Raw genomic sequence first — 13,875 nt, forward strand, 5'->3', positions numbered from 1 at the left:
AGATCTTTGGATTGTGTTTACGGTCACCTTTTGTCTGTGGACACCATTTGTTCTTTTAAAATCAACTGTGAATAACATATTGAATAAGTTTCCAACCGTGAACACCTTGACCTCTATCCCTTTAGGCCGTGAACTACTTTAGCTTTGGATCATTGGACCGTGAACACATCTTCTAGGTGTTCTTGGACCGTAAACACCTTTGGATCATTAAACTTACGCCATAAACTCCATGTTCTATAAGTCTAGGGCCGTAAACTCCATTGTGGTGGGGTATTTTGTGATTTAAATTTTCATACTTTGACTTATGTCAACATATATTAGCTTAGGTTTATAACCATGTTTAGTTATAACCTTATAAACATGCTTTCATAGTGATTGGATAACATAATGGATTAAAGTTCCAATGTGGTTTCACTTGTACTAGGTTAGGGTTTAGACCTTGTTGGCTCTAAAAATTTTGGATTGTGTCACACCCCCAAATCGGAACGGAAAAAACATTTAGGGGCGGAGGACATCATGTCAAGTATGATAACACATGCATTATAGAAACAAAGTACAACAACTATTGCATTAATAATGTATAAGTTCTTACATAAGTGTTCAAACATTAGAAAATTCACATCAAAAGTAGATATAGTAAAAGACAACAGATGCAACTCGGTACTAGGATGTCTTCTCAAAAGCTTTGTGAGTGTACATGTCTACTGGATTCCTGAGAATACAAGTTATTTTGAAAGAGAGGATCAACATTTAACGTTGGTGAGTTCATAAGTATTTAGTTATGGTTGTTTTAGTTTCAAGAAAATGAATGAGTTTTCTCAAGAAAGTCCTATACTTTCTGCTTTACAATTGAAAGGTAGTTTTATTCCATAAAACCATTATGATTAAGTGTTATTGTACCTATAACCTATTTAGACATAATTTTAACTTTCCATAAAACTATAAGATGAATGTATTTCGTTTCGTTTATTAAAAGTAGTTTTAATCCCATAAAACAGTTCCATTTGAAAAAGTAGTTTTAATCCCATAAAACCGTTCCATTTGTAAAAGTAGTTTTAATCCCATAGAACCGTTCCATTTGTAAAAGTAGTTTTAATCCCATAAAACCGTTCATTTTGTTTTTGGAAAATGATTAATGCAATAGTATTTATTAAGCATGCATTACTTATGAAATAACAACCTTGTAATTAAGATTATTAATTAGGGTTAATATGTGATAAGGTTGTAAACCATACTGATTGACTAGTGTGAACACGATGACCTTCTGGCGTTGAAACAATGTGACATTTGTCACCCCTTGGCCTGCCGGCTTGGACTGTAGCTAACAGTTAAGATGTGGGATTGTCAGTCCTATATATATCTATTCACAAAATGTTTGCCCTCCCTCCAATAGACTCTGGTTACAAAACGCATCCTAACAAGTATATTGCTAAGCCGTGAAGTAGTATCTCACATAATTGGTTTAAGTGGTTTAGGTAAAGATTTAATTATATCCTTTTCTTAACAAAGTATTTAAAACTTGGTATACTTATCTAGTAATAATTGATTTCTTAATTGATTTCATAGATTATACCTGTATAATTTATATGTCCTATCTGATTAGCATGATTACTCATGAAAGTACCCCTTACCTCAACTTGAAGCAAAGGTGACAATATTGGATGAAGGTAACTTTTTATGTTCCTATATATATAATGTATATATTCAATAAGGAAACGACCTTCAGAAAAATAACTCCTCCTTAAGTCTACATCCATACAAGGAAAAGAAAATAAGGCAATCCATCAGTCCTAAGTCCTTTAAGTCTTACTTATATACCTATACATATATAAACATGATTTTGACAATTATAAGTTTAAAGAGTTTATAAAACATTTTTATAAGAGTTTTACTATATTTAAAAGAGTTTGCATGACTTTAAGTCATTTTGGAAGTATTTGGTAATCTTTTATGGTTAACACAATATTTAAAGCATGATAACGTAATTTTGTGTGATTGATATCACATGTAAATATTAACACAATGTAGATTGTATTAAACTTGTATCCCCCCCCCCCCCCTTAAAAGCATTTAAAATCACTAAAAAGTTAGATTATGGGGGGTATGAACTCCCTAGATGTTGAAGATTCGATTGAGGATATGATATAGGATGATTGATATGCCAAGAGAAGTCACAAGTACAGTAAGATCCTATTAAGACATATTAACACGTATGGGCCTACAATTAGTGTCTATAATCACTAACAAGCATATGCAACAACCTTATGATCTAGGAAACACTTGCAATGAAGTGTTAGAACCGAAAATGAGGGGAAAGAAGGGGTTCACGACCAAGCACTATGGGTTCACGGCCCATGATGTGTTCACGAACTTAAGAAGGGTTCACGGTCCAAGAACATGAAGAACACTTGAAGTGTTCACGAACCTACATGAAGGGTTCACGGCTGTGAACTCTTTTAGGTCTTGGAAAGATGATGAAAAAGTGATGAATCAAAGGATGGAAGTAAGGGGGTTTCAAGTATGAACAAGAAAAGAGATGAAACACTTACGATTTTGGAGTGAGATGAGGACTTTCGAAAGATTATACTTGAGAAGATTTCTTGATGATCACGGCCAGGAGGATGAAGAATGAGGAGGAAATGAGTGAATCATATATATATATATATATATATATATATATATATATATATATATAAAGAGAGAGAGAGAGAGAGAGGATGGTTCACGGCCCAAAGATGGGTTCACGACCATCTATGTTGGCAGAGCAAGAGGATGGATAGATCGAGATGACGATCCAGACATTGGAGGACACGATGCGAGCATGCGTGCTGGACTTCGGAGGAAGTTGGGATGCATACCTTCCACTGGTAGAGTTCTCGTACAACAACAGTTATCATGATAGTATCGATAGAGCTCCTTTTGAGATGTTGTATGGTCGGAGGTGCAGAACCCCAATATGCTAGAACGAGGTTGGACATCGGGTGATAGGGAGCACGAAAGTGGTACTCAAGACCACCAGGTTGATCCAGCAAGTGGGCGATCGGTTGCGAGTCGCGTAGAGCCGTTAGAAGAGTTATGCTGATCGGTGGCGATCGGACCTTGAGTTTCTGGTGGGGGATTTTGTGTTGTTGAAGGTGTCACCGTGGAAAGGGATTATCAGGTTTCGTAAGAGAGGCAAGTTGTGGGCTCGGTTCATAAGCCCATTCAAGATCATAGCCCGGGTGGGCAAGGTAGCCTATCGTTTAGAACTTCCAGAGGAGCTTAGTCAGATTCACAACACCTTCCATGTCTCTCAGCTTCGGAAGTGTGTTGTTGACGAGTCCGCGATTGTATCCTTGGATGATATTCAGGTGGATGGGGCCTGAATTATGTCGAGATACCGATTTCCATACTAGACAGGAAGGTGAAGGGTCTTCGGAACAAGGAGGTGAAATTGGTAAAGGTGCAATAGCAGCACCGGAAGGGCCCATAATCAACTTGGGAGCCAGAGGAGGAGATGCGGGAGCACTACTCGGAATTTTTTTTAGCCGTAGACTTCAAGGACAAAGTCTAATTCAAGTGGGGAGAGTTGTTACATCCAAAAATGTATGGTATGTCTTGAAACCTTTTAGAGTTATAATTATTGCATAAATAGTCCCTTAATTACGCTGGACGTACTTAAGTGTACGCTTAGCGTACTAAGTCCTTTTGGTCGCGGATGATTGAAGGTACGCTGGGCGTACCTTGAGTTACGCTGTGCGTACGCGCCAGGGATCAAAAACCCTAATTCTTGGACTTAAGGCCTATATAAACAACCTTAAGCTCCTTGGACTGAACCCTAGAGATCCTCCCCTATCCTAGAACGTCATTTCACTCCTGGAAACCTTGAGAGATCACCTTTGAGCCTTAAAAGTGTGCATTTGTAGCCTTTAGTGTCCATTTCAAGAATAATAGTTGGTCAAGAAGGCTTGGATCAAGTGGGAGCTTCAAGATCTTGTCTCATAATCATCTTTTAGAGCCTCTAGAGGTAAAAAGCTTACATCTTTCCTTTTTATTCTTTAGATCTAGCTAGGGTTTTGAAGTTAGTCCCTTTTGATGAACTTTGAACCTCTTTTGGTCGAGTTGAACCCCCCATTTGATAAGAAAGTCAGATCTAGAGTCCCTTGGTCATCTAAAAGCATAAAAACAAGATCTTGGTGGAAGTATTGGTCTTGTGCATGAGCTAGGGGCCACAGAAAGGTCCTAATGATGGTTTTGGAGGAATAAGGGGAATGCAAAGACATAAAGTTAGCAACTTTATGCCTTAGGACGTGTTAAGCAACTCAGGTATAGCTTTTGGACGTAAAAGAATAGGATATTAAGCACTTAATGGAGAAAGTGCTTAACTCGGACGTATGCCGTGTGTACTCAGTGTACGCTGCGCGTAACCTTTAAAACCCAGTACGTTGCGCGTACCAGAAAGGTACGTTGAGCGTACGCATGCCAGATGGGCTGTTTCTATTTTGGGTTGGCAAACTTTTGGGCCTCAACTTGGTTATTGGGTCGACTGCACTTTGTGAAATATGGACTATGACTCTGGATTTGGGCCATGGACTTTGGGTGGGCCTTATTGGGCCAAAAGGACCATTAATGACCTTAGACTAGGACTTTGGGGCCATTAGCAAAGGAAGGGTATTTTGGGCCTCACGGAAGGATGTGGGTTTGGGTTTTCCTGGATTAATTTAAGATCCTAACATTTATTAATACAAATTGTCCAGTTCGAGAGGTTGCAGACTGTTAGGAGAGCAACTTGTGTGTTCAGCAGACTGAGGTGAGTCTTCTCACCACACCCATGGGTCTACGGCACCAAGGCCGACCCATTATGTGTTTATGGTATATGTGTAGTCACTCTATGATTTGATATGATATGTGATTGCGTGTTTTGCATGAAGACTCTGGGGGAGCCCGTGACATTGGATGTAAGACCATGTGGGGTAGCCCATGACAATCCTAGGTAAAGATAATGTGGGGTAGCCCATGACATTGGATATAAGACCATGTGGGATAGCCCATGATAGTCCTAGGTAAAGACCATGTGGGGTAGCCCATGACATTCTTGCGGGTTTTATGTATGCATGGCTTATGTGATGTGTGTGTAGCTTGATTAGCTACTAGGATATATGTATGCGTGGTGTGTGGTGTGCTTTGGGGAACTCACTAAGCATTTCGCTTACAGGTTATTGAATTGTTTCAGGTACATCGGAACCCAAGGGCAAGGGTAAGGCGTGATGGCGCGACGTGCACTCTATTTTTTTTTTTTATAATATGTTTGGGGACACTCTGATGATTTATATAATGTAATGGATGACGTTTTTAAACTAAATGTGGAATCTTCTGGTTTTATGCAAATGTGGTTATTAAATTAAATGAAAAATTTTCTTGGAAATTTTGGTCGTTACACAAGATATATAAATAACTTATAAAATCATACTTTATGACATAGTTTATAAGTTGTTATTTATCCAATAAATATTATTTTTCATAAAAAATAATATTCCAATTAGTAAAATGTTATTTTCATAAAATAATAAATTTCCAATTAAATACAAATGTTGATTATATTTATTAATAACTGAATTATTAATAAATTAGGTGTGAAACCCGTGTATTACACGGGTTGATTAAAAAAATATATCAAAGTTTAAATATTGAGAACTTTTTAAAATAAAATTTCAAAATAAATAGACATATTCAACTAATGAATAAATAGAATCACTATTGAGAGATCATCCATAATATCAATGATTGTTTTGTCATATTCTTAAATTTATTATCATGTTCAGTGTGTTTTAATATATCTTATATGTTTTTTAAGATTCTTTTCATTTATTATCACATTAAATATATTTAATATTTTACATATATAAATTTAGTATTATGTGGCATATTAATGGATATAATTAAAAAAACCATAAAATGACATGTGGATTTAAATTTAATCAAAAAATTTACAAAATTACATGTGGCAGATATAATAAGAAGATGACATTTGACAAAATGATCTTCATTTATTAGGATAAAGATGATCAATTAGTAGCAATTTGATAAATATGTGACCTTATATGATCATATATTATTAAATATCATTCAATGATGATTTTTGAGTATATAGATCCAACATATTCACCACATACTCTCTATCTTTCCTCACTTTCTCATCTTCATTGTTACTAACCAATAGATATGATCTTATATAATGAATCCAAAATATTTCAAAATATATAGCTTGCATATTTTACATAGACTCTTAATGCAAAAAGGAGGTATCAATGTTGAAAATTGTTGACGACTTACGGATGGACGATATCGTTATGTTGGCGGGGTAGATGGGGGATGGTAACACCATGAAAACGAATCCGACGACCATAGGGTATCACTGGAATGAAGTCAGCGGCTACCACTCAAGTGAAGTCACACTGGTTAGTTAACCCGTGGGCATCTCTCTCTCTCTAACAAACACATACACACATTTTTTTATATAAATTGTATGAATTTAATGTTAGTATCAAACATAATCAATCTTTTGTTTTATTCTGCATTAATTTTATAGTTTACGAATTAGTTTTGTATGTTTTTTAATTAGTTTGTATAAATATATATAAATTTTTTTTTCATATCTTGTGATGAAAAAATCATATCATGATGATTTGTCATCTTTTCACAATATGGATTATATGAAAAAATAAAAATTTAATGCCTTTGATATCTGATTAAATTAAAGTTTTATAATTAGTATAATTTTTTTTAATAAAATAAATAAATTAATGTCTATTTTTTTCTTTTTCTTTTTAGTTTGAATTCAATTAAATAATTACTTATACTTTTCATTAGTTTTTATGTTTATTACTTAACTAGTTTTTTGTTAACTTTCTTTTATTATTACGGTCATGTTTGTTTTTTGAAAAAAACCTCTTCAGATCTCTTATTGCTGCGCGGTGCAGCACACGCGCAACACTTTTAATTTTGCAACCGTTTGTTTTTCAGAAGTCTTCGGCGCATCACTTGTTTTGTCTTTTCCTACCTCTTCCAACATCTTTTTCTTTTCATGCTAAAATATTGATTATATATTTCTGAAATCTTATTTCATATTTTTTTTTTCGTTTTTTTTGTTTATTCTTGTTGATTTTTTTTATATTGAATAAAAATAATTTGTTGATAAAATATCATTATTTGTTGTTAAAATATCATTATTTTTGCTGAAATATCATAAAATTTGCCTAAATTTTATACATTATTAAATTATTGGTACTAAAAAAATATTTTCAGATTATAAAATCAGTTTATTTTAATTTTTTAATATTTACAACAGTATGTAGAAGTTAAAAAAACAAATACGCTTCTTATTACAGTCTGCAGCCCGTTTGGTCCACCTCTTCTACTGCAGAAGGTTGCAGAGGTGGTCCGTAAATTTTATGGATTTTTGCTTAAAAAAACAAACACCACCTAAATTATGTATGATGTTTTAAATATAATATTGTTATTTTAACTAAAAAATAAAAGGAAATGAAGTGTGACGGAAGGGAAAAGAGTAAATTATTGAAATCGTTCTTGTGGTTTGGTCAAAATTGCACGTTTGGTCCTTAACTTTTTTTTTTGCACTCGGATCGTCCCTGTGGTTTGATTTTGTTGCGTTTTTCGTCTTTATGGTTTGGTAAAAATTGCATGTTTGGTCCCTAACTTTATATATGTAAGGAATGAAAAATGCAACAAAATCAAACCATAAGGACGAAAAACGTAACAAAATTAACCACAGGGGACGATCCGAATGCAAAAAAAAAAATTAAGGATCAAACATACAATTTTGATCAAATCACAAATTTACTCAATGGAAAATAAAGGAAAATTGAGACAACAAAAAGAAAAATTGAAATGTGAACTTGGTTTGGCTGACTCCTTTCCTTAAGCCTCTGTATATTGAGGAGTGCCCTTCGATGAAAATCGACGGATGAGATACAACTTTCTGCAGTGCAGGCGATTTATTTCTCCACGCATACTGACTGGATTCTGGAAGAAGAAAACACAATCCAATCGCATATCAACTTTTGTTCCATGAAAAATTCAGAATACTTATCAATAAATTTCGATCGGAACGTATCAGATTTTTATAGAAAGCTCGATCGGGGAACAACTCCGTAGATCACGCAGGTATGAAGTTTCATTCCAATTATTGTCCCTAAAATTTTGAGCATAATTGATCGAACTTTACATCCATGTGTACCGGAAAGTAAATCAAATGCTTCTATATCCTTCAACATTATCGCGAGCAACTGACGAGTTCTCGTTTTGATTTGTACATAAGGTACATAAATAAGTTGGGTGTCTCTTTTGATTTCTATTATAATTTCGGAAATAGCTGACATTTGCTGTCACCAATGGTTTAACAATTTTGATTGGTTGCCATGAGAAAGATAATTATGTCGTACGATTCTTAAGAATTCATTAACATTTTGTGTTTATGAAGGTTTTTGTGTGATTAGGGCATCCAGCGCATCAGGGAAATGTTGCTGTGGTGGTGGTCTTCGAGTTAAAATATGGAGAAGAAAAGAGTGGATGAGAGTGTGCAAGTAGCAGCTTCAGGAAGAGTAGACAGATTCGGGTTTGTAAAACAGGAACATAACTCGCCTGATGGGCCATCTAGAAACAAGTCGGCTTTGGAGTATCAGAGGTAATGCAGGTTTACGTTATAACCACTGATTTCTAGTAGATCAAATTAATCTACCGATACTGATTTACTGTTATTACATCTACTGCATATTTTATCATTTTCTACTCAAACTTTTGAAGTCAAAAAGTAATGTAGACCTCTAAAATCAATCAGGATTGATCCCTGTTTTATGCTGTATTAAATGAATGAAGCAATTAACAGGGAACAGAAACGACTTAAAAAATGGAGGAAAATGATTGGTGTTGGAGGTAGTGATTGGAAGCATTATGTAAGAAGGAAAGGACATGTTGTTAAACGGCGTATACGGAAAGGAATCCCTGATTGTTTGAGGGGTCTTGTTTGGCAATTGATTTCTGGAAGCCGGGATCTCTTGCTGATGAACCCTGGTGTTTATGAGGTATTCCCAATTCTTCATTTTTCTTGTTACAATTTACAAATAAATGAAAGACTAGAAGTGAAAATTATTTTCTTTTGTTGCAGCAACTGGTGATATACGAGACATCAGCTTCTGAGCTAGATATAATACGCGATATTTCACGCACTTTTCCATCACATGTGTTCTACCAGCAACGACATGGACCTGGTCAAAGATCACTTTACAATGTTTTAAAGGCCTACTCTGTATACGACAGGGAGGTTGGATATGTACAGGTAAATAAACACAATAATACAATATAATTCAATAATTCACATTACATTTTGACCATTTTTAACAACATTTACTCACACTCACTACAGGGAATGGGGTATTTAGCTGGTCTTCTACTGCTTTACATGAGTGAGGAAGATGCATTTTGGCTGGTGGTGGCATTACTGAAAGGAGCAGTTCATGCTCCAATGGAAGGATTATATTTGGTAAGTTTTTACCTTACCAACAAATTTATTTTTGGGTTTTAACTTTTAAATAATAATTATTAATTAAGTTTTGTGGTGCAGGAGGGATTGCCACTGGTTCAACAATATTTGTTTCAGTTTGATCGTTTGATGAGGGAGTACATGCCCAAGTTAGGAGAGCACTTCACAGAAGAAATGATAAATCCAAGCATGTATGGAAGCCAGTGGTTTATTACTGTTTTCTCATATTCTTTCCCCTTTCATCTGGCTCTTCGAATTTGGGATGTTTTTCTTTATGAGGTTAGTGGCATACAACATACATATACATTTAAAAAAGATTATATTTTTCTTTGGAAAAAATTACCTGGCTTTTGTATGTTCAGGGTGTTAAGATTGTTTTCAAAGTTGGCCTAGCTCTGCTCAAATATTGCCATGATGACTTGGTGTGTGGCTTTGAAATTTGGTGGAAAATAATATTTATATTTTATTTTGACTAAAATATAAAGATGGTGTTATTATTTGTGTAGGTGAAATTACCATTTGAGAAGCTTATACATGCTCTTCGTAACTTCCCTGAAGATGCAATGAATCCAGATACATTGCTTCCAATGGCCTACTCATTTAAGGTGCTTAAAATATTGACTTTTGTTGTTTACATGTTGTGTTTTTTGTTCATGGAGCATTTTATATATAATGTGTTTCATATGTGTGATGTTTTTAAGGTATCAAAGCGACTGGAGGAACTTAAACAGGAGTATGAGAAGATACATGGGAAGGTAGCAGAATCTAAGTCGAAGCAAAAACAGCTGCAGCTGGCTTGAGCAACAAAAACAGTGCATACTGCATACGTATTATTTTGTAAATATCCATATACGATATTTCTGAGAATGATTATCTACACTAGTTTTTTCTTTGTAACTAAGGCATTAGAATCTTGAAATGTTGATAGTGTAGTTTGAGAAATCATTGGATTTTGAGTGGTATTTTTTCATGTTTGCAAGTGAAGCTTTCAGCTTCGATGACATTTTTCATACTAAATGGTGAAGAGAATACTGTATATATTTGATTTCTTATTTTATCTGGTAATAACAAAAATAAAACAGAAAAATAGCAAATTTAACAAATATGTCACACTTGCTGACATGGGAAATTAAATAACAAGAATAAATATATTTTTCAAACAGAATATGTATTACCCTCAAATGGAGAGGATTTTTGTACATCAAGAAAAAGTGATTAGAAGAATTTAAAGTTTTCTGAGTGCGGGCATCCTTGAGAAAATGCTGCCTCCTGCACATATGAAGGGAATGGTCATTATATTATAGTACAGTACTAGGTGTACAAAAAATATTTTTTAATGTGCAACTTTAAAATAAGAAAAGAAGAAATGTATTTATTGCAATTTAATATCATATATATGATATTTAATACTTTACATATATAAGTATAAGATTTTAATTTTAAAAATTGAAACAAATAAAAAATTGACAAGTGGATAATATTTATTTCAAAAATACCACAAAATGATAAGTGTTAAAACTAATGAGAGATTGATATGTGTCAAAAAAAACTTTCATTTATTAAGGAGAATATGATGAGAAAACTATCATAAATTTATTTATATATATATATATATATATATATATATATATATATATATATATATATATATATATATATATATATATATATATATATATATATATATAGGCTCATGTTATTTTGTTTTTACTAAGTATTGTGTGCCAGAATGCACAGATCTAGACCAATTGATGAAATTAATCAATGGACATGATTTGAGAGTGTATGATATTTCAATGAGGTAACATGTAGGATATAATCAAATAATTTTAAGTAAAATGGTATTTTGGACAATTAACTATATTTATAAAAGGAAATTTTTGGATTTTTAGGGATGATTAATTATCCTAATTTAAAAAAATATGAATTTTTTAATTAATTCAATTTCAAATTTTTACCAATTTTATTCTGTCAGAATATTTTTTGTTAGAATGATGCTCTTTTAGAATTTTATTATAATAGAATATTATTTTGTTAGAATGATGCTCTTTCAGAATTTTATTCTAATAGAATATTATTGAAGAATAACATAATTTTTGAATTAAATGTTGAAAAATAACAAACATTATAATATATTCTTATACATCCGAACTTAAATACAAATTCATACATATTCTTATAGACTAAAATATTTATACATTTTAATATAATTATACATATTCTAAAAGAATATCAATATCTTCAACGCCTTCTTCCAGCCATTCCTATCACAAGTACAACAAAAACTAATAATTGTTAAAAACATGTTACTTGCAATTAACTATCACTTAATATATTCTGGTAGAATACATAGAATATGACAGAATACATATAATACATTCTAGCAGAATACATCGATTTTATTCCAGTAGAATACATTTTGATAGAATATATAGAATACGTTCAAAAGTATTGTATTTACTGCTAGTAATTCTGACAGGATGCATACCACAAGGTTAAATTCTTTAAATTCTCTTTCAGACATTTCAACAAACACTTGTTAGACATTATCATCAAACAAGCCAAAAACCATATTTGATTTACTTGCAATAGTTTACCTATAAACAGAATTTCCAGCAACATGATTTAGAATGCATACCACAAGGTTCAAAGAGTAAATTAATTTGTGTTGATGAAAAATAAAAAGGTACAAACAACCTAGAATTGTATTCCATAACCGAAAGAAAAAAAATATATGGCACACAGGTCTAGCCGTTTTTACCAAAAAGTAAGATGATACAAAGATAAACACCTAAATTTAATATCAATTTCAGCCCAAAATTGTTTGCACCTCTATAGAAAAAGATATGTAAAAGGAAAACAAAACTTAGATAAATATAGAAATAGAAGAAGTAAAGGGAAAAGAATAAAATAGAAACACGAACCATGCCTCACAAAGGAGCATCCATCTTTCTTGTAGATGCCATATAACACCCCGTTAGTATTTTCTGCAACAACGGAGTCATATCAAACATTTACTCCTAGAAACCATAATTATCAATAAACTAATCAATCCAAAATATAAATATTAGGGCAAAATTCAACGATACAAATAGATTACCTCGGCTCTTCGTATATTGATATTATCTTGAACTTTTTAAGGATTTTGATTTACTATTGAAATCAATGAAGAATAAATGGATTTTAATAAGCGTTCCAATGAAATTGAGATATCCAAGAATTCAAACTGCGCGAAATCTGATCACTATCGTCTCCTCCTCTTCTGGTCTTGGGCACTGAGATTTGATTTTGCCACCTTTATCACCTCTCACGAACATTTTTTTGTGCGCCAATGTCCAATCCCAACTAAGATGACAACGGCGGACCTATTCCGACAATGAATAATAGTGTCCGACGGTGGAGAAGGGGGAGGAAGAGGCGACAATGGTGATATGACGTAGGTGATGATGAAGAACGTGATGAGGGAGGTCGACGGCTAATATGGTTTTTAAACTGATTTCTCTAATTTTTAAGGGATATTAAATGTTTTAAATCTTTACCATAATTAATTTTAGTCAAGATTACTATCATACCCTTACTTATTTAATAAATTAATAAATTAATTGCTAATTTGTGATTAGTGCATTTAGACACACAAAATTTGCTAAAAACATTTGAACCTATCTCTCTCTCTCTCTCTATATATATATATATATATTGTACTTGAACCTCTCTCTCTCTCTCTCTCTTTCTTTCTCTCTCTCTCACTCACTCTCTCTCTCTCTCTCTCTCTCTCTCTCTCTCTATATATATATATATATATATATATATATATATATATATATGCTCTAGATCGGCTCGTGTATTATTTTGTACTTGTACAAGTTTTTGAAGGATTATTCGTGGAAAAAATAAAAATTCTACATGGTATATTAGCAAAATCCAAGCCTTCATCTCTCGCCTCAGGGTGCAAACCCTATCCATCTTTTACCACGTCCTTTTTCTCTCTCTCACGACCTAAACCTTAAGCATCAAACTCTCCTCTCTACCTCTTACATCCATAGCATGTAGAATCATTGGAGAAACCATGTAGAATTACAAGCATCAAAACCTTCATCCAACTCACTTTTGAATTTGACAAACTTAACTATGATGCATGACATGAATTGTTTGAGACTTAAGGGCTGTTTGGTAAGATCTGAATTTTTAAAAGATCCGAATTTCTAAGAGGGTCTGAATTTTTAACATCTGAATTGTGAACATGCTATTTGTTTAAAACCTCTGAATTTTTGTGCTTAATTATAAAAATGACCATTTTACCCTTCTGTATTATTTTTTGCAAAATTATAAAAACACCA

General features: G+C 33.1%; 1 protein-coding gene across 7 annotated transcripts; it reads left to right on the plus strand.

Moving 5' to 3' along the window:
- Positions 1-7,918: 7,918 nt before the first annotated feature.
- On the plus strand, positions 7,919-10,500 carry LOC145032106 (uncharacterized). 7 transcript variants are annotated; one of them, XM_078980795.1, is made up of 10 exons: positions 7,919-8,163; positions 8,244-8,317; positions 8,496-8,683; positions 8,875-9,080; positions 9,164-9,334; positions 9,422-9,538; positions 9,620-9,817; positions 9,901-9,960; positions 10,045-10,143; positions 10,240-10,500. In XM_078980795.1, the coding sequence occupies exons 3-10, from the start codon at positions 8,644-8,646 to the stop codon at positions 10,336-10,338; spliced, it is 990 nt and encodes a 329-aa protein (XP_078836921.1). In that variant the 5' UTR covers positions 7,919-8,163; positions 8,244-8,317; positions 8,496-8,643; the 3' UTR covers positions 10,339-10,500. The 7 variants fall into 7 exon arrangements, with proteins under 7 accessions (XP_078836921.1, XP_078836919.1, XP_078836918.1 ...); XM_078980793.1 differs by having other exon boundaries at positions 7,920-8,163; positions 8,480-8,683; positions 8,885-9,080; XM_078980792.1 differs by having other exon boundaries at positions 7,920-8,163; positions 8,885-9,080.
- The last annotated feature ends 3,375 nt before the right edge of the window (positions 10,501-13,875 follow it).

This window comes from Lactuca saligna, chromosome 2, assembly GCF_052625555.1.
Source record: "Lactuca saligna cultivar CGN05327 chromosome 2, ASM5262555v1, whole genome shotgun sequence".
Taxonomy (NCBI): Eukaryota; Viridiplantae; Streptophyta; class Magnoliopsida; order Asterales; family Asteraceae; genus Lactuca; species Lactuca saligna.